This window comes from Odocoileus virginianus, chromosome 31 (genome assembly GCF_023699985.2).
Source record: "Odocoileus virginianus isolate 20LAN1187 ecotype Illinois chromosome 31, Ovbor_1.2, whole genome shotgun sequence".
NCBI classification, from domain to species: domain Eukaryota; kingdom Metazoa; phylum Chordata; class Mammalia; order Artiodactyla; family Cervidae; genus Odocoileus; species Odocoileus virginianus.
Genome location: NC_069704.1, coordinates 38,087,464 through 38,108,521, shown reverse-complemented (window position 1 = coordinate 38,108,521; position 21,058 = coordinate 38,087,464). Strand labels below are relative to the sequence as shown.

Sequence of the window (21,058 nt, the reverse complement as noted above, 5' to 3'; positions counted from 1 at the left end):
AATATATTACCTAGGTTTATTCTGGCTTTCTGTGTGTCAGAATGGCATCAGAAAATGCCTACAGGGATTTCCCTGGTGGTCGAGTGGGGACATAGCTTTCATCCCTGGTCAGGAAACTAAGGTCCCGCATGCCGTGGGGCTTCTGCTGCAACCCAGACCCAGTGCAGCCAAAACAAATCACTAAACAAATATTAAAAAAAAAAAAAAAAAGAATAAGCCTATAGTCTCAGATTTACAAGAGCAATTAAATGGCTGCAAGTGGACAAATGCTACCATGGAATGGTGATGCCTACAAGTAACAGTGGAAATGCAACAAAATAGATAACTCTTAATGTGAAAATCATCATGTCTGCATACACAGTATAAATTACCTGCTATGATTGCTGCCCGCGTTAGTGTTAGTCGCTCAGTTGTGTCCAACTCTTTGTGACCCCATGGACTGTAGCCCGCCAGGCTCCTTTGTCCATGGGATCTGCAGGCAAGAGTATTGGAGTGGGGTGCCATTCCTTTCCCCAGGGGATCTTCCCGACCCAGGGATCCAACCCAGGGCTCCATTACAAAATAAGCCACTTACGTTAACAAATGTTTCTATTTTGGATTTCTCCCTGTTATTTGGAGCATAGTCATCAAGTTTTAGGTGTATGAAACAGTTAATCAATCCTTTATCTTCTTGATTTGAAAAATCTTCTGGAAGGATACTCCTTGGGACCAACAGTTTCACATCTCATTTTAACCTGCAAATATGGCTTCTGATTAACTGCTACTTTGAGTGGTTCATTGTTATTAAATGCACCACCTTTTTATGAGTTCTGGACAGCTTTATTTTGTTGTTGTACAGTATACTTGACAGAAAATTAGTGTTTTAATTCTTTTATTTTACTGTGGACCATTTTTAAAGTCTTTATTGAATTTATTACAATATTGCTTCTGTTTGATGTTTTAATTTTTTGGCCACAAGGTGTGTGGGATCTTAGCTCCCCCACCAGGGATTGAACCCACATCCCCTGCCTTGAAAAGTGAAGTCTTAACATCTGGACCTCCAGGGAAGTCCCTTAACTGTTTTAAAATGTACAGTTGATGGAGAGGGAGGTGGGAGGGGGGTTCAGGATGGGGGAACACATGTAAATCCATGGCTGATTCATGTCAGTGTATGGCAAAAACCACTGTAATATTGTAAAGTAATTAGCCTCCAAGTAATAAAAATAAATGAAAAAAAAATTTTTTTTAAATGTACATTTGAGGTGTATTAAGTATAGTTATATTGTTGTGAAACCATTACCACCATCTCTAGAACTTTTTCATTATCCCAACTGAAACTCTAATAAGCATTTAACATAAGCTCCCCCTTCTTCCCTCCTCCCAGTCCTTGTAACCCCAGTTCTCTTCTGTCTCTATGAATCTGACTACTCTAGGACCTTCATACAAGTGAGGTCAGACAGCACGTGTCCTTTTGTGTCTGGCTTATTTCACTCAGCATCCTGTTCTCAAGGTGAGCACTGGGCAGGCAAGTCTGGTTCTCCACAAACATAGGGATCAACAAAACATTTACATCCATCTAGCAGAAGGAATGGAGAAGGCAATGGCAACCCACTCCAGTACTCTTGCCTGAAAAATCCCATGGATGGAGGAGCCTGGTGGGCTGCAGTCCATGGGCTCACTAAGAGTCAGATATGACTGAGCGACTTCGATTTCACTTTTCAGTTTCACACATTGGAGAAGGAAATGGCAACCCACTCCAGTGTTCTTGCCTGGAGAGTCCCAGGGACGGGGGAGCCTGGTGGGCTGCCGTCTATGGGGTCGCACAGAGTCGGACACGACTGAAGCGACTTAGCAACAGCAGCAGCAGAAGGAAGACGCACCCAAGATTCCTTTGGCATCCTAAAGACTGACCTGGAGCTTCAGAAACCCATTAATCAAACCCCAAAGAAATTACGCACACTTTGCATTTTTGTTAGTGTTTAACTCTGTGATCGGTTTTCCGAAATCAGTGAATCCTGTCCTTGTCATGAAAGAGGTCGGTGTTACCTTGTTTGTGTGTGTGTTCTGGGTCTTTATCAGTAACAAGATTGGGATTATGCTTTCTCACTCATGTACCCTATGCCTGCCCCTTTCTCAAAGTGAGGAGCGGCAGGTATCTGTATATGTTTTTGGTTCTTCCTGCCTGGAGGGAAAGGAAGGCCATGCCGCTTCTGACTGAGGCAGTGGCAGGATCTGCCTTGTCATCACCAGTGCTGGGGGCAGCACAGTCTCAAAGTTTCTTGCTGTTTTCCTGTTTTATTGGCAGAGGATTAAAAGGGAGAAAGGAGAGAATTGCTCAGATAAACGTGGCACACAAAACTAGATGCACAACCAACCCTGGTTGAAATGCACTCATTTTTCTGGCTCTGAACGAATAAGGGTCACTCAGTACACAGGGCATCTCTGACCTGGGTCCCCAGGCTGTGACCTGTCCCTCTCCCACCTTTGAGGTCACCTACCCCGACGTGGCATGTCCACAGGGCCACAGTTTTAACAGGCTCAGGGCTACAAGCAGATTGAGCTAAGGGTGCTTGTTAAACAGCTTCTTCTGTTAGGTTGGGCCAAAAGTTCATTTAGGTTTTTCCATAAGATGGCATAAAAACCCAAATGAACTTTCCGGTTAGTCCGGTACCTCTCCTTGTCGGGCCTGAAAAGTACCGTAAAATAGGGACCAGCGGTGCCTTTCTGAATGGCAGTGTTTGTGCTGATGGATGAGCACATCATGCAGTTGAACAGCAGAAGCTTTTGGTTTTAAGAAAACTCATATCCATGGCTTGCTTCCTGTGGGTGAGATCCAGTCTGCGGTTTTGCAGATTGCTCCTGACCAGTTTCCAGGGTTTCTTTTAGGTCTTTCTAGGCATAGTTTTCCCACAGGCAGTGTCTTAATACCGACATCAAATTGCCTCTTAGGGATTTAGAATGGAGAGCAGTTTGAGACTGGAAAAGGCTAAAAATAACCAGGCCTAATTGATTCCATGCATTTTGTTTAAGTGAAAGTGCTGAGAGGAATGGGTCTAGAAAATGACCATAATTTTATGGACCACTAAGTACATAGCCCTCCATCTACTAATTACCGAAACCCTTTAAGAGAAGCACCTCACGTTGTGTAGAATTTGGAGGCATTTTAGGATCTATTAACTGCTCTGAGCTGACCCTGGGCATGTTTGCCTGTTCGTTTACGAAGTGTTCATCTTGAGGTCTCTGAACCCCAGGATTCAGTTACACGTTTTCAGTGTTCACCCTGCTTTCGTTTAGGTAGCCAGCCTATGTAACTGACGCCCTGCAGCCTTGACTGCAGACTGTAGGTGTGCCCTGGTGTCCCTGCCCCCCTAGCCCCTTGACTTGCCGCTGTTTGTGCTTTTATAGTGAACTGAAGGGCTTTTGATATTTTTCTTAATTGGAGGATAATTGTTTTACATCGCTGTATTATTTTCTGCTGTGTAACAAGATGAGTCAGCTGTATGTGTGTGTGTATCCCCTCCCTCTTTTTTTTTCTTTTTTTTTTCATTTATTTTTATTAGTTGGAGGCTAATTACTTTACAGTATTGTAGTGGGTTTTGTCATACATTGACATGAATCAGCCATGGAGTTACATGTGTTCCCCATCCCAATCCCCCCTCCCACTTCCCTCTCTACCCAATCCCTCTGGGTCTTCCCAGAGCACAAGGCCCGAGCACTTGTCTCATGCATCCAGCCTGGGCTGGGGATCTGTTTCACCCTAGATAATATACATGTTTCGATGCTGTTCTCTCGAAACATCCCACCCTTGCCTTTTCCCACAGAGTCCAAAAGTCTGTTCTGTACATCTGTGTCTCTTTTTCTGTTTTGCATATAGGGTTATCGTTACCATCTTTTTAAATTCCATATATATGCATTAGTATACTCTATTGGTCTTTATCTTTCTGCCTTACTTCGCTCTGTATAATGGGCTCCAGTTTCATCCATCTCATTAGAACTGATTCAAATGAATTCTTTTTAATGGCTGAGCAATATTCCATGGTGTTTATGTACCACAGCTTCCTTATCCATTCGTCTGCTGATGGGCATCTGGGTTGCTTCCATGTCCTGGCTATTATAAACAGTGCTGCGATGAACATTGGGGTGCACGTGTCTCTTTCAGATCTAGTTTCCTTGGTGTGTATGCCCAGAAGTGGGATTGCTGGGTCATATGGCAGTTCTATTTCCAGTTTTTTAAGAAATTTCCACACTGTTCTCCATAGTGGCTGTACTCGTTTGCATTCCCACCAACAGTGTAAGAGGGTTCCCTTTTCTCCACACCCTCTCCAGCATTTATTGCTTGTAGACTTTTGAATTGCAGCCATCCTGACTGGCGTGTAATGGTACCTCATTGTGGTTTTGATTTGCATTTCTCTGATAATGAGTGATGTTGAGCATCTTTTCATGTGTTTGTTAGCCATCTGTATGTCTTCTTTGGAGAAATGTCTGTTTAGTTCTTTGGCCCATTTTTTGATTGTATCCCCTCCCGCCCTCCTTCCCATCCTGCCCGTCGAGGTCCTCGCGGAGAACCAGGCTGAGCTCCCGTGCCGTCCTGCAGCCCCCACTAGTTACCTCTTTGACGCGTGAGAGTGTGTCTGTGTCACTGCTGTTCTGCCAGTCCACCGCCCACCACGTTGCTCCATCTGTGTGTCTGTTCCTGCCCCGCAAATAGGTTCATCTGTACCGTTTTTCTGGATTCCACGTATATGCATTAATGTGTGTTACTTGTTTTTCTGGCTGACTTCACTCTGTATGACAGACACTGGCTGCACCCACATCACTGCAAATGACCCAAATTTGTTCCTTCTTATGGCTGAGTAGTATTTCATTGTACATAGTCTTCCGCATCTTCTTTATCCATTCATCTGTCGATGGACATCTAGGTTGCTTCCATGTCCTGGCTATATTGTAAATAGTGCTTCTGTGAACACTGGAGAATACGTGTCTCTTTGAATTACGTTTTCCTCAGAGTATGTTGGACAGGCACTTTTATGGCCGCTTAACCCAAGTTCTTCTGTCCACAGGGTATTTTCCCTGAAACGTACATCCATTTGAAAGAGGCCACTGTGGAAGACCGTGGGTAAGTTCTAACGCAGGAAAATGCCTAACAGGTGAGGTAAAGGTACAGTGTCATTACAGGTTTTATGAAATCGTAAGGGATCATTTTGTGCATTATTTGTCTCAGGTCGTCAACTCCACTTGTTGGATGAAAGGGAAATAAAATTTTTTTCCTGACATCATGCCTTCTGCCTTCTCTTTTGATATTTTTCCTCCCTTGCATGCTTCCCTGGGACAGTGGAGGCAGATAAGGAGTGAACATAGAGGGCCTGTATCTTCCTCCTGCACCAGCTGCTCACTAATGCATGCTTCTGTGTGTGTCTGTGTGTGTGTGCATGCGCACACGCACACAGACGAACATTTGGTGCTCTTTAGCCATTAAGACTTGAGAACCTTCTCTTTGGGAACCTTGGGGGATGACAAGGTGACCAAGCTACAACCTGTGCTATTTATCTCTGAACCTTGGACAAGTCAGCGCGCCTGGGGCTTTCCCCCTGCAAATCAGAGAAAACAAATCTGGCCCCACATTGGCCCTGAACTTTTTTATTTTTTCCTTTCTTGGCTGTACTGCATGGCGTGTGAAGTGGGATAAACAGGGATCAAACCAGCACCCCGTGGAGTGGAAGCCCAGAGTCTTAACCACTGGACCACCGGGGAAGTCCCTGGTTGTGAACTTGATGTAAAATTGTATGAACTAACTAATATGTGTGATTGTGCTCTGCAGAGAAAATTCACTTTATTGATGGTGAGTCAGTGGGCAGGAGCATCAAGGAGAGAATAAAGAAAGCTTGGAGCAGGAATTCCAGGGCTGTTAAAAGGAGTGGGTCACAGAGGCATACGGCTCACAGCCACAGAGAACATTCTTAGCCCTGAATTCCGCACCATCATTTTATAGATAATAGATGGAGATGTGCCCAAATTCACATATAATCAGGACTCAAAACCATGTGTCCTGCCCCTACTGGAGAACCTTCCCCCCAACCTTTTTTTTTTTTAATTAAAAAAAAAAAAGCAGAAGCAAGTTTTATTTATTTATTTTAATTTTTGGCTACACTCTGGGACATGTAGAATCTTAGTTCCCTGACCAGGGATCGAACCCACACCCCTTGCTTAAATGACAGATTCTTAACCGCTGAACTGCAAGGAAGTCTTTGGAGAATCTTCTTTCTGATGGACTGTTCCTGGGCAGCCTCCAGGATCACTAGCCTCGGCCACATTGGAGGAAAGGCAGAGTTTGGGGCATGTTTCCAATAACTAGGGTTGCCAGGTAAAATTCAGAATGTCAAGTTAAATTTGAAACTCAGGTAAAAAGTAATTTTTATTTACATTCATGTCCCATGTATTTCCTGAGACATACTTACAGTTAAAAATCTATCTGAAATCCAAACCTAATGGGGGCATCTTGTATTCTTATTGATGTCTGGAAATTCCACCAGTAATCCCCATTCATTAGATTGCTTTTACTCTCTCCTTTTGCTAATCATAAAAATGCCAGACAGGATTTATGTGCATGAATGTCACGTCTGCCTTGTATTAAAAGTGCACTGTGAGTAAGTGAGGGTTTGGTATATGTACGTTTTCTGTGCAGGTAGCCAGCAATAAGAAGCAAACCAAGCTCTGCTGCAAAAGAGAGCCCCACTTCATCCCCTAGCAGGTCTCGTGTGAGGTTCCAAGCCCCAGGACCTTGTGCCATGAATACCCCTCCACTTGCCCACCCTCACTTATAAAATGGCAACTTGGCAGAACCAGTGAAAGGACTCAGTTTGGGCTTCCATCCCTGGGAATTGCTGAAGCCAGCCTAGCTTGGTATAGTAAGTCCGCTACATATGAACAAGTTGCATTCCAGGGAGTGTGTTCGTTAAGTCCAACAGAGTTAGCCTAGGTACCCAGCCAACACCATCGGCTGTATAGTACTGTACTGTCATAGGTTTATAGTACTTTTCACACAAATAATACATAAGAAGCAAACAAGAAGCATTTTTACTCTTACAGCCCCTTGGAAAGTACAGTAGTCGGTACAACAGCTGGCATACAGGCACTGGTATTGAGTCAACAGGTAAGAAGAGTTACTGACTGGAGGAGTGGGAGATGGTGGAGATGAAAGATCATCAGCAATAGGAGACAGAGGGCAAACTGATGTCAGTCACACCTGATGTTGACGGCACAGGTTCTGGTTCCTTTCTGGAACCAGATGCACATTAGCATCTTTGAAAGTTCGCAACATGAAGGTTTGTATGTAGGGGACTTACTGTACTCAGGGTTCCTGGAAAGATCCAAAATGGGGAAATAGAGGGATTTCCCTGGCAGCCTAGTGAATATTCATCGGATGGATTGAGGCTGATGCTCCAATACTTTGGCCACCTGATGCAAAGAGTCAGCTTACTGGAAAAGACGCTGATGCTGGGAAAGATCGAGGGCAGGAGAAGGGGACAACAGAGGACGAGATGGTTGGATGGTGTCATTGACTCAACAGACATGAGTTTGAGCAAACTCTGAGAGATAGTGAAGCACAGGGAAGCCTGGAGTGCTGCAGTCCATGGGATTGCAAGAGTCAGACATGAATTAGTGACTAAACAGCAACAACCAGTGGTTAGGATCTGTCACTTTCACTGCCAGGGCCCAGGTTCAGTCCCTGGTCCAGGAGCTGAGATCCCCCAAGCTATGGGGCGTAGCCAAAAAAAAAAAAAGAACAACAAAAAATACCAGAAAACAAAGCAAAACAACAACAACAAAGAAGAGAAAGTAGAGGCTGGACTCCATATCCATTCCACTGTAGACACAATTCATTTTGAGAACTGTGGTGTGTTAAGCTCGTTCTCTCTTCTCGGATGCTAGATGTGATAAAACTTGCCAGAGCTCCCCTAAATGGACAAGTTTTGCTTGGTTTCAAGACCAACCAGCCCCATCCCCATCTTTGAGTTCTGAGGATCATGATGTCATCAGGAAAATCCCAGATGATCCCCCCGGAGTGAAGGGAGCCTGTGTCTGTTCTCTTTAGGCAGAACGAGACCGTGATTCCTGGGGAGCTCCCCCTCGTGCAAGAGCTTACCTCCACGCTGCGGGAATGGGCTGTCATCTGGCGCAAGCTCTACGTGGTGAGTTATCCCCAGGCTTGGAGCTGATGGCACTGTTCTTGGGCCCTCAGCCCATCTGTTCCGCTACAAGACATCGGCCAGTCCTTAGCTCTGTATGTAGAGTGGGCGCATCTTACTTGGACAGTACAATGGCTGATAACCTGCAGACTTCCATCTTCTGGAGGAGGGCGGCTGATGATACAGGTGGTGGAGGAAGTGCCCATAAGGCATTAGGTTAGTATTTTTCCCATTGACGTGCTGATTGTAAGGTTATGAGGATGACAACTGCAAATCCATCATCCTTTCTAAGTGCTTGGAACTATTCATCGTCACAGCAGTCCTAGTCCTGTAAAGTAGATGTAATTATCACCAGTTTTTCATTGGAGGGCTTCCCCGGTGGCTCAGGTGGTAAAGAATCTGCCCACAGTGCAGGAGGCCTGGGTTCAATCCCTGGGTCAGGAAGATCCCCTGTAGATGTTAATGTCAACCCACTCCAGTATTCTTGCCTGGAGAATTCCACGGACAGAGGAGCCTGGTGGGCTACCGTCCATGTGGTCCCCTGAGTCGGACATGACTGAGCAACTAAAAATATCAGTGGGGAGATTGGAGGACATGCTCTTAGCCTGTCCATCTAACCCAGGGAACAGGCCTTTGGCCCTTGTCAGTGCTCAGTTGTGTTGAGGGCTCCCGTAAGGGCAACTTTCCTGACTGTGCCCATTTGCAGCTTAGTGGTGCCTAAATGTGGGCCACGTTACACCATGCTCTAGAGAGAGTCTTCTTGTTGAGGCCAGCTCGTAGCACTGTTTCTCACAGCAGTGGCTTGACGTCAGGATGCTAACAGGCCAGGTCAGTGGGAAATGACGCACGAACCAGTACATTCACTCGCTCATAAACCATCCTCCCAAGTTGGGCGTGTGGGTTTGTAATCAAGACCAGGTAAATCTACATATCCAGTGCTCCCATTTCATTTAGTTTATGTTTTCCAATTTCTCCATCTTTTTTTTTGTTGTAGTTGTTCTTTCTCAAGCCTTTATCAAGCATAGTAGAAAAACTTTTGCATATATATATAGTGTGGATAATATATATATTTTAGAAAATCATCAATTTTTGCCTAGCTAAAAAATTTTGACATTTTTGCTGTGTTTAAAGACAAGTAAATTTAGCACTTAATATTTATCAAGCTGGGGACATACCTGGGGGTCCAATGGCTAAGATTTCACACACTCAGTGCAGGGGGCCTGGGTTCAATATCTGTTCAGGGAACTAGGTCCCACAAGCTGCAACTAACAGTTTGAATGTCATAATTAAAGATTCAATGTGCAAATCAATATATTAAAAAAATATTTATCAGGCTGAGAGCACCTCGGGCAGCCAACTTGCAGGAAACCAAGAACTCTGAGTCTCGTGGCAGCAAGGGTACACCGGTGTCCACTTGAGGATGCCTTTTGCTCAACACTGAAATGCACAGACGCTGTTTCCTAAAGTTTCCTCTCTCCTGTAGGCTTCATGGGTAAGCGTCACTAAGTTTTGCCTTCTGTAGGCATCTTCCAGACTTCCATGGCTAAGAATTCCCAGCAGTGTATATTCCCTTATGTGTGAATGTCATCAGTGAGGTAATGGACTCAGCTCAGTGCCTGGGAGGCAGTCTCTCTATCTTTTTTCTTTATGTGGCTATGCTCATCTTGGTTTTTGTTCAGTCATGTGTGGATTCTACATTTTGACTCTCAAAAGCCAGTCTTACTAAGTTATTGAGAGCACCTCACTCTAGACCCTCATTACTAAAAGCAGGAATCAAACTCATCCTAGCCTAACTTCTAAGAGTTAGTGTGAGATATTTCATCTCCCAAGGCTGTGGTTGTATAGGATGGGCATGCAATAGAAATCACCAGCCCCTTCTGTGGAAAAGCATGTGATTTTTGTCTGCCAGCACATCCTTCAAGGCCCCATTTAAGTCATTTTTTCTTCATAATGTGTCTTCTAAACCCATCAATCCATAATGTTTCCTTCTGGGCTGTGGGAGCACTTACTGACAAGTTGCTCTGGCCCCCGGGGCACGCTACCTTGTAATGCAAGTGATCTCTTGATCTCTTTATGTTTCACCCAGGAGAGAGCTGACCTATAAGTCCTTAAATCACAAGCTCAGAGAGGAGAGAGATGCTGTTTTAAGCCCTTTGATCCCCATCGATCATCTTGTCTTTCTATTGAAAACACTCTCTGGTTCCAGTTAATTGATTGGTTAGTGGAGGATGTAACGAGGTTGGTGGATGGGTTAGTTCTTTAACAGATTCTTTCTGGAAATTGGTGAGTGGTGATACAGGTTAGCTAGTAAGTACTGGGAAATGAGATTTTTATAGCTGTAATATAACAAGCATGGGATGAACTAGACATTTCTGCTTGCTGAAAGACAACTCTCAAGCTTTAATTCATTGTCTGTGTCTAGTCCGTGTCCACAGGTAATTGTGCTGAGTCTGCTGTTGACCAGAAATGAGAAGTAAGTGAGGCAGAGAGGAAGATACATGGTTCATGTATTTGGGCTTCCAGATCTCTTGAGCGCTGATTGAGGAACTTCCTGGGTGGAAGTTCCACTATTTAATAGCAGAATTGAGGTTCTAAGTTAGAAGAAATCCACCCTCCTCTTGGAGACCAGCACATTTCCCATCTTAATTTTGACTCTCATAAGATAATTACTTTGTTATTTGTGAATATTTTTTGATGACTTATAGCTGCAGTTGCTTGACTAAAAGGCATTCAATTTGGGAATCTTCATCAGTTGATAAGGCTGATGAATTTGTTCCTGCTTTTGGTAACAAGGCTCACCCATTCAGAGATGATCCATTTCATATGGAAATCATGGCTTTCTCCATTTTTTTCCCGTCCCTTCCTAAAGCATTGACAGTTCACTTCAGGCAGAATTTCTGAAATGCTTTCTCAAAAATTTGGGAGTTTGGGATGGACATATACACACTGCTCTTTTAAAAATGGATAACCAACACCTACTGTCTAGCACAGGGAACTCTGCTCCATGTTACATGGCAGCCTGGATGGGAAGGGAGTTTGGGGGAGAATGGATACATGTATATGTGTGGCTGAGTCCGTTTACTGTCCCTCTGAAACTATTACAACATTGTTAATTGTCTATATCCCAATATAAAATAAAAATTAATAAAAAATCTTTTATGTCAAAGTAGCAAGCCTCAAATAGCAAGCCTTCACTGGGAAAAAAGGAAAAGGAACCCAAATTTATAGCTTTCAGTCCTCTTCCCCCACACACTCGGAGACATGCAAGTGTGCTCACATCCACGTGTGAGGTAGATACAGTGTCTTAAGTGAGAGGAAAATGCAATCTATTGACCAGATAAAGGCTAGCCATGTAATTATTCTGGAAAGGAAAGATGTTTGTATAATTCTGGTTTCTTCTTAGCATTCAGACTGTAAGCTTGTGAAATTACCATAAATATGTTTTAAAGTGTGGAGGGGTGGCCGTGCTAAGGAACGGGGAACCCATTCATCCAGACTAGAAAAAAGTGGTAATTCCCACTCTTTTGCTCTTTTCTCTTTGTTGTATTAATATTATTTATTGATTTTTCTTTTAATCATCTTCCTTGTATGCTTCAGTGAAGAAGCAAGCTGTAGGGGACAGATGGGGATTAGAAACTAGGAGACCTGCTTTCTCATCCCGGCTCTGCTGTAACTGACCCTGGTTTTAGAGCCTGAAGTCTCCATGTATCTGCTGAATTTGGATCCCTCTGTAAAAATGATGTAAAATGTGCCTTGCTGACTCCATAGAGTCATGACGGTATAAAAAGATGGTGGCTGTGAAAGATTGTGCAGACAAACCACCAAGGACTCTGCAAACGTGAGCATGACCGTTTTTTTTTTTTTTTTTTTTTAACTGTGGACCATTTTTAAAGCTTTTATTGAATTTGTCACAATATTGTTTCTGTGTTTTATGTTTTGATTTTTTGGCTGCCAGTTACGTGGGATTCTAGCTCCTCGACCAGGGATCGAGCCCACACCCCCTGCACTGGAAGGCCAAATGTTAACCTCTGGACCACCAGGGAAGTTCCAAGCATGAGCTGATTGATGTTTTAGCTGGAGGTAGTTGCCCTCCTGGGTGTCCTCCCGTGGGACGGCTTGGCTTGGCATTCCCTTGGCCCGACGTGGAGACCCTGAAGCTCCCTTCTGCGCCCCACCTCCTCGCCCAAATGAAGGCCACTTCCTTTGGCTCGTGCTGTCCTCTGAGGTGGTGTGGCCTTGAGCTCTCAGTCACCAGGCTGCGTGTCTCTCCTCATAGAATTGTGAGCCTCTGTAGCTTAGGTTCCAGTCCAGGAGGCAGAGATCTTTCCAGAAAGGAAAGGGGGAGCATGCCACTGCGTCATGCAGATTTCCCGCAGTTTCTGATGAGCTTTGCCTGCGCTGCCGATCCTCAGTTGGAGCCTGTGTACTGGGTGTGTTTTCACTGCTTGAACAGGAAAGGAGGGAGCATGGTGAAGGAGGAAGTGGTTGCCTGGTGAAACGGCAACACTGGGGACACTGGGGCAGACAGAGAGCCGGTTCTGAAATTCTGACTTGCTGGGAATTCCCTGGTGGTCCAGTGGGTAGGACTCCACGCTGTCACTGTTGCAGGCCTGGGTTCAGTCCCTGGTCAGAGAACTATGATCCCATAAGCTGCATGACGTGGCCAGAAAAAAAGAAGTTCTGACTTGCTCCCTTTGTTATTTGGTTGCTAAGTCATGTCTGACTCTTAAGCAGCTCCATAGACTGTAGCCCACCAGACTCTTCTGTCCATGGGATTTCCCAGCAAGAATACTGGAGTGGGTTGCCATTTCCTGCTCCCTTACTTGGTATATATGCTTTTATTATATTCAGAAAAAATAACAAACCTGATAATACAAACAAATGCAAATATAAAGAGCAGATTCTGAGAGCGGAGATTTTGATTCATGGTGTTCTATTGGTGGATTTTACAAATGAGGGCAAGTCCTTTGACCTCCTGAATTTTCTTTTCTTCTGCCTCTGTGGTAATTATATATTATACATGCGTTGCAGATTGGCTGTAGAATTCAATAGGATAATCTGTGTCAAACTCCTGGGACAGTGCCTGCATCTTGTGGGCAAGATGTCACAGCCCCTGACCAACTCTCCCTTTCAAACACTGCTTCATGAAAGAGCTGATTTGTGATGAAAGGATCCATGTGCAATTTTGCCCTGAAGTTGTTCCAAAATCACTGCAGATGGTGATTGCAGCCATGAAATTAAAAGGCGCTTACTCCTTGGAAGGAAACTTATGACCAACCTAGATAGCATATTAAAAAGCAGAGACGTTACTTTGCCAACAAAGGTCCATCTAGTCAAGGCTATGGTTTCTCCAGTGGTCATGTATGGATGTGAGAGTTGGACTGTGAAGAAAGCTGAGTGCCAAAGAATTGATGCTTTTGAACTGTGGTGTTGGAGAAGACTCTTGAGAGTCCCTTGGACTGCACGGAGATCCAACCAGTCCATCCTAAAGGCGATCAGTCCTGGGTGTTCATTGGAAGGACTGATGCTGCAGCTGAGACTCCAATACTTAGGCCACCTGATGCGAAGAGTTGACTCATTTGAAAAGACCCTGCTGCTCGGAAAGATTGAGGGCAGGAGGAGAAGGGGATGACAGAGGATGAGATGGTTGGATGACATCACTGACTCGATGGACATGGGTTTGTGTAAACTCCGGGAGTTGGTGATGGACAGGGAGGCCTGGCATGCTGCGGTTCATGGGGTTGCAAAGAGTCGGACATGACTGAGCAACTGAACTGAACTGTCTTAAGGGTGTATCTGCCACCTACCTCATGGATTCCCTTCCAGCCACAGGGTTACTGAGCTACATTAGGTGAATAGTATTTCATCTTTTATTTTCTGTGGCCTCTCAGGATCTTTCAGGTTTTCTCTAGCCGAGGAAAGTAGATCCAGTGAGCTGAACTTTGGTTTCTTTTCCTTCCTCCCTGCTCCATGTGAGTTCGCCCAGATAGAAGGGTGGACTCCTATGCATTGAAAAACTTTTATGTGACAGATGGATGTAATATCTTAAGTTTACTTTTCTAGCGACAACCCAGTTATACTTTCTGAATATGCACAAATCTCTATCCCACCTTCCAAATGTCCTGTTTTCTCAACTTAAAATCAGGTCTTGAAAAGTGACAAGTTAAATTGTATTTTTTAATGAGGTTTATTTAATTTTTGGCCACACTCTGCAGCATGTGGGATCCTAGTTCCTGGATTAGGATCAAACCGGAGCCCCCCACTCCCCCTGCGTTAGAACGCAGAGTCCCAACCACTAGATGGCCAAAGAATTCCCCAGAGTATATTTGTGTGGGTGTCGGGGTCAAACTTTTTGTCGGACAGACTGTCTCAGGAATTGTGAGATGTTTGGTCGTCATAAACACATTCTCTCTCACCTCACCCTGAGATTAAGTGCTGTTTCCCACTTTCCAACTGGAGAAATGGTTTGGTGAGGTTCGGTCAGCCAGATTGTTTGGTTCATACAAGTTGAGACTGAACCTGATCCGATTCTCTTATGGGAAAGAGATCACAAAAGAGCCTGGCGGGGGAAAGTGGTTAATACATCATCTTACTGAATCAAGTGAACTTAATTGCTAAAATGTACTCTACTGATACGGGCTTTTCTGGTGGCTTAGTGGTAGAGAATCTGCCTGCCAGTGCAAGAGACATGGGTTCAATCTCTGGTCCAGGAAGATTCCCAGGAGATGGAAATGACAACCCACTCCAGTATTCTTGCTTAGGAAATCCCATGAGCAGAGGAGCCTGGCAGAGGTCCGTGGGGCCACAAAGAGTCGGACACAACTTAGCAACTAAAGAACAGCTTCATTGATGAGACTTCTCTGGTCTAGTGGTTAAGGCTCTGAACTTCCACTGCTGGGAACAGGGGTTCATCCCTGGTCAAGGAATTAAGATCCTGCATGTCATGTGGCACAGCCAATAAATATATAAAAATAAAAAATTAATAAAATGTTCTTTGTTGAAAGTATCGATCTCCTCTCATTGAAAATTTGCCAGCCAAATAGAACCTAGGGCCAGCATCTGCTGGATCATCGAAAAAGCAAGAGAGTTCCAGAAAAACATCTACTTTTCCTTTATTGACTATGCCAGAGCCTTTGACTGTGTGGATCACAACAAACTGGAACAATTCTGAAAGAGATGGGAATACCAGACCACGTGGTATTCCTGAGAAATGTGTATGCAGGTCAAGAAGCAACAGTTAGAACTGGACATGGAAAAACAGACTGGTTCTAAATCGGGAAAGGAGTACATCAAGGCTGTATATTGTCACCCTGCTTATTTAACTTATATGCAGAGTACATCATGAGAAATGCTGGACTGGAGGAAGCACAAGCTGGAATCAAGATTGTCGGGAGAAATATCAATAACCTCAGATATGCAGATGACACCACCCTTATGGCAGAAAGTGAAGAAGAGCTAAAGAGTCTCTTGATGAAAGTGAAAGAGGAGAGTGAAAGAGTTGGTTTAAAGCTCAACATTTAGAAAACTAAGATCATGGCATCTGATCCCATCACTTCCTGGCTAATAGATGGGGAAACAGTGACAGACTTTATTTTCTTGGGCTCCAAAATCACTACAGATGGTGACTGCAGCCATGAAATTAAAAGACACTTACTCCTTGGAAGGAAACTTATGACCAACCTAGACAGCATATTAAAAAGCAGAGACATTACTTTGCCAACAAAGGTCTATCTAGTCAAGGCTATGGTTTTTCCAGTAGTCAGGCATGGATGTGAGAGTTGGACTATGAAGAAAGCTGAGCACTGAAGAATTGGTGCTTTTGAACTGTAATGTTGAAGACTCTTGAGAGAGTCCCTTGGACTGCAAGGAGATCCAACCAGTCCATCCTAAAGGAACTCAGTGCTGAATATTCATTGGAAGGACTGATGCTGAAGCTGAGACTCCAATATTTTGGCCACCTGATGTGAAGAACTGACTCTGTGGAAAAGACCCTGATGCTGGGAAAGATTGAGGCAGGAGAAGGGGATGACAGAGGATGAGATGGTTGGATGGCATCACCGACTCGATGGACACGAGTTTGGGCAAGCTCCGGGAGTTGGTGATGGACAGGGAAGCCTGGTGTGCTGCAGTCCATGGGGCTGCAAAGAGTCGGACACAACTGAGTGACTGAACTGAACTGAACCAGACCCACTCCATACATTTTAAGATAACAGGATTAGTTAGAAGGTTTTCAGGAAGGAGAAACTGTTCTCAAACAGGATACATTGTTGTTATATACTCCCTATTACAGAGTTTAAACTGAGTTGTTTGTTTTCTAATCATCAGTTCTGGGTTTAAAGAAAAAAAGGAATGTAGAGAGAGAGAGAGAGAAAAAAAAAAAAGCGTTTGTCCTTTCCTCCTCCTTGAGAATTCCAGACCCCTGTCTCCTGCTTGAGAACCCCAGACCCCTTTCTCTTCCTCGGAGATCCTGGACTTCTTATCAATCTGTCTAGGAATTGACTCTCTCTCTCCCCCCTTTTCTTGTAGGAGAATTATGATGCCAAGGGAAAGGGGTATCGTTTTCATTCCATAACTACTTGGCTTCTAAGTTGTTGAGGCAACATATTCTCCTAACCCTCATATTGAGGGTCTCTGATCCAGGGGCCCCAAATAATAGTTGGAGGAGGTTGTGGCTCTCGCAGGAGCCTGCACAACCATTTGTAACAGGAAAGATTTTAAACGGTTAGAAACAAATCCAGTTATACAGTTAGAGATGCAGGGAGCAAACAGTAAAAACAGAACAGTTAGAATTATTACAATTCAGGTAGTTTTCCTCTGTGGGGAGGAAATGTTTCCCAAAGTGAGGTGACTGAGGCTTCAGGAGAATCCGTCAGCCTGAATCATCTTGTTCACGTGTTTAGTAAAGTGAGTAGCATTAGTGCTCATATCTGTTATATATGTACAGCATTGGGTATGAATAATGGCACAAGTTCCTCCTTGTGTAGCCGTTAGAATATCTAAGGCCAATCTGTTTTGTAAAACCACCGTTCTAATTTGTATTTGTTCAGCATTAAGGGCTGAAAGAGCATCAACTTGTAGCATAACATCTGATCTGTAGTTCCCAGAGAAGGAATGCATGTTGTAGGCAGATGATCATGCCAATGAAATGCAGATCCTGCCCAAGGAATTTTAAGGTGTGGTAGATTAGGAGACTTCTCTGGAAGTTCTGAAAATATGAAGCCATGAGGAAAAGTTAGATCTAGGGTGCATCTTCCCATCCAGTCAGGGGGAAGCCACACCCATGGGTAAGAACTGAATATCCAGTAGGTCCCATTTGGAGCGAACCAGCATGACTGAGGGATCCAATCCCAATCAGTTCCTGGCCAGGCAAGAGGGGGACCTGAACTGGGTTTGGAAAACACAGGAATGACTGCATTGTATATTTCTTGAGGCAAAAATCCCAGTTGTTTCTAATCATTATAATTAAGTTGGCTAACTTCTGGGGATGGCTCTATTTGTTCCCAGCATATGGGAGCATTAGATAGTAGGTGTCCCTTTTTTAGGAGTTAGCCATATGACCTCATCCCATATTTGATAAACATCAGGTAGAAAACCACCATATCTAGACCCATTTACCTTCTTTTGTGCAGCAAAATAGTCATTAAACCAAGTTAAAACGTGATCAGAATATAAATTACATTATGTCCATAGTTGCATCAGTCTGTCTGAGGATTGTTAGATGTCAATGGTGTAGATGGTGAAGGTATTCTCAGAGTTGAAGAAAGTCCTCTCCTTGAAGTGGAGAAACTCACCATGGAAAGTCTTCAGTTGATGAGAAGGGGAGTGCTCTGCAGACCCAGCAATTAGAATGATAGTGGAATGCAGCGTAGGAATGAGTCCAGGACAGAAAGGCACGGTCATGAGGGTCAAACAGCAGACTCAGGACTTTTGGAGTCAGCAGAAGCAAGCCCACCTAGATTCTCAGGCCCATCTTGGTTCCTGGCTCAACAGCGGCTTGTTTGACTCAAGGCTGGGTCAGGTGTTAACCTCCCGGTGATGTCAGTTGGAAAGCTAAAAGCTGAGTTACATAGTTAATTTTAAGATTTTAGGATCTATGACAATATCTGTGCAGGAAAAGTCTGTCATAGAGACAGTCCCTTCTTAGGGGCAGTTTGAGCCCTCATTAAAGCAACAGGTAGAACTTTAAACCAACTGTCTTATTTTTCTTGAGTTAGCTTATGCAGACGTCTCTTAATAATGTCATTAGCTTTTTACCACCTTTCCTGAAGATTGGGGTCTCCAGGAACAATGTAAGTGATATTCTGTTCCTAGAGCTTTTGACACCGCTTAAGTTACAGCAGCTTTAAAGGTGGAGCATTGTTGCTCTGAACTTTAGAGTTTAAGATCCCACTTACCATGAGAAGTCAGTACAATAAAATTTCGCCTGTTAATAAACTTATGAGCTTTATGCATTAGCAAAACAGTAGTAACAATTACCCTTAAGCAATGTGGCCATAGCCTTTATTTTCAGTAACAAAGAAACTAAACTCTGATCCTGTGGGCAAGCTCAAAGTTGGAGCCTGCAAGAGAGCAATTTGAAGAGCCTTAAAGCCTTTTGAGTGACTAGAGACCAAACTCGTTTATTGGTTTGGGCCTGCTGAATCTCAGTTATAAAGGCCAAGCAAATTCCCTATAACAGGGAATCCAAATGTGGCAGTAGCCTGTGATGCCCAAGAATCCTTTCAGTTGTCTTGAAATCATAGTAGAGAATGATCTGATCTAGGTTTAACTCTAGAAAACATTCTTCAAATCAATGATTGAAAAATATTTGGCTCGTCCAGACAGCCCTTTTACGGTAGTGGAGCAGGAGGAAAGCAGGCCGGGGGCTCTAGTGAGCAGAAAGTTGCCCCAGTGTCCAAAAGAAAATCGACTGATTGGCCCCCCACAGTTATAATACCCAGGGTTCCTCAAGTGTTACTGGGACAGGAGCTTGTGTGGGGACTCCCGGGCACCTTCAGTCCCAGTTGTCTTGAGAGTCTGACCCCTGGGGCCTACACGTAGGAGGGCAGTCTCTTCTCTGGTGTGGTCCTTTGCAGACAGGACATGGAGCCGGGGGCAGCTTAGATGCCTGAGGGCAATCTTGCTCAAGATACCCTCCTTTCCACGGTAATAACAGGTAATTCCCTTTTCACCTGGGTCCCTCTGGGCATTTTTCTCAGGCTGTTTCCGAGCAGGTCTAACAGCCTTTGTTGGGACTTCAGTCTTTTGCCTGGTTCTTTTTTGCCTCTTATTTTCCTCCTTTTATTATCTACCATGATAAACCAACTGAGCCAGCTGTAACAGTTTTTCTAAAGACTGATTTGGTCCAAACGCCTGTTTTAGTAACTTATGGCAGATATCTGGAGCTGACTGAGTGAGAAATCTGTCTTTTAAGATCATTCCTCCTCTTGCACTTTCAAGATTGATATCAGTAAACTTGTGGAGAGCCTCCTGTAGTCTCTACTAGGAGATTATCAGGAATTTCCTTCTCTCCCTGTTCTGTCAGCCAACTGAGCATAGTTTAAAGTCTTAGCATGTGCTTACTTAAGTCCTACAAGAATACATCTAGCAAAGTGGCTCTGTTATGGGAACTGTTTGGCTCCCAGTAGGAAGGAGGGCTATTTCATGTTCCCTCTTTCCCCTTGTCTCATGTTCAAGCCATTCATCTCCAAAAGTAGTAGCTTCCCCCAAAACTCGAGCTCTCAAGTCAGGAGTCAGCATCTGTCCCAAGATGTGCATTACATCTCTCCAAGTAATGTCATAATGTAAGTTAGTCCTGTAAAGTCTTCTATATACTTTTCAGTTCACTTCAGTTGCTCAGTCGTCTCTGACTCTTTGTGACCCCATGGACTGCAGTGCTCCAGGTCTCCCTGTCCATCACCAACTCCCGGGTTTACTCAGACTCATGTCCATTGAGTCATTGATGCCATCCAACCATCTCATCCTCTGTTGACCCCTTCTCCTCCCGCCTTCAATCTTTCCCAGCATCAGGGTCTTTTCAAATGAATCAGCTCTTCGAATCAGGTGGCCAAAGTATTGGAGTTTCAGCTTCAACATCAGTCCTTCCAATGAATATTCAGGACTTATTTCCTTTAGGATGGACTGGTTGCTCCTTGTAGTCCAAGGGACTCTCAAGAGTTTTCTCTAACAACATAGTTCAAAATTCTTTGGTGCTCAGCTTTCTTTATAGTCCAACTCTCACATCCATACGTGACTACTGGAAAAACCATAGCCTTGACTAGATGGACCTTTGTCGGCAAAGTAATGTCTCTGCTTTTTAATATGCTATCTAGGTTGGTCATAACTTTTCTCCCAAGGAGTAAGTGTCTTTTAATTTCATGGCTGCAGTCACCATCTGTAGTGATTTTGGAGCCCCAAAAAAATAAAATCTGACACTGTTTCCACTGTATCTCCATCTATTTCCCATGAAGTGATGGGACAGGATGCCATGATCTTTGTTTTCTGAATGTTGAGCTTTAAGCCAACTTTTTCACTCTCCTCTTTCATTTTCATCAAGAGGCTCTTTAGTTATATACTTTTCTGAATCCTCTAAATAGTCTCGACTGCAATTGGTACTGTTTGAATTTCTCCCGAGACTGAGGCAACCCCTGCTGAAAGGGTGCCCTGATTCTCAGCCTGTTCAGTTGGGAGCCCCAGATACAGGGGCAAAGTAGGAAGACAGGAGGGAGCTGAAGGTTTCACGCCCAAATCTGCACCCTTATGACTTAAGTCTGGCCTGTCTCAGAGAGATAAAGAGCGACACATATGTCACTTCTACTCATTTCTCTTCTTTTCTATGGAACTGGTCTAGTTGTAAAATGGTATTGCAATTGAGAGACACTTTAACAGGCCAGTGTTCCCCATCTTCCAAATGA

General features: G+C 44.1%; 1 protein-coding gene across 1 annotated transcript in view; it reads left to right on the top strand.

Moving 5' to 3' along the window:
* Positions 1-21,058, top strand: part of DOCK5 (dedicator of cytokinesis 5) — a 269,322-nt gene that overhangs the window by 103,433 nt on the left and 144,831 nt on the right. Inside the window, exons 4-5 of the mRNA XM_070459648.1 lie at positions 5,040-5,095; positions 8,072-8,168. Coding sequence (XP_070315749.1) covers positions 5,040-5,095; positions 8,072-8,168 — 153 coding nt within the window. The remainder of the gene's footprint in view (positions 1-5,039; positions 5,096-8,071; positions 8,169-21,058) is intronic.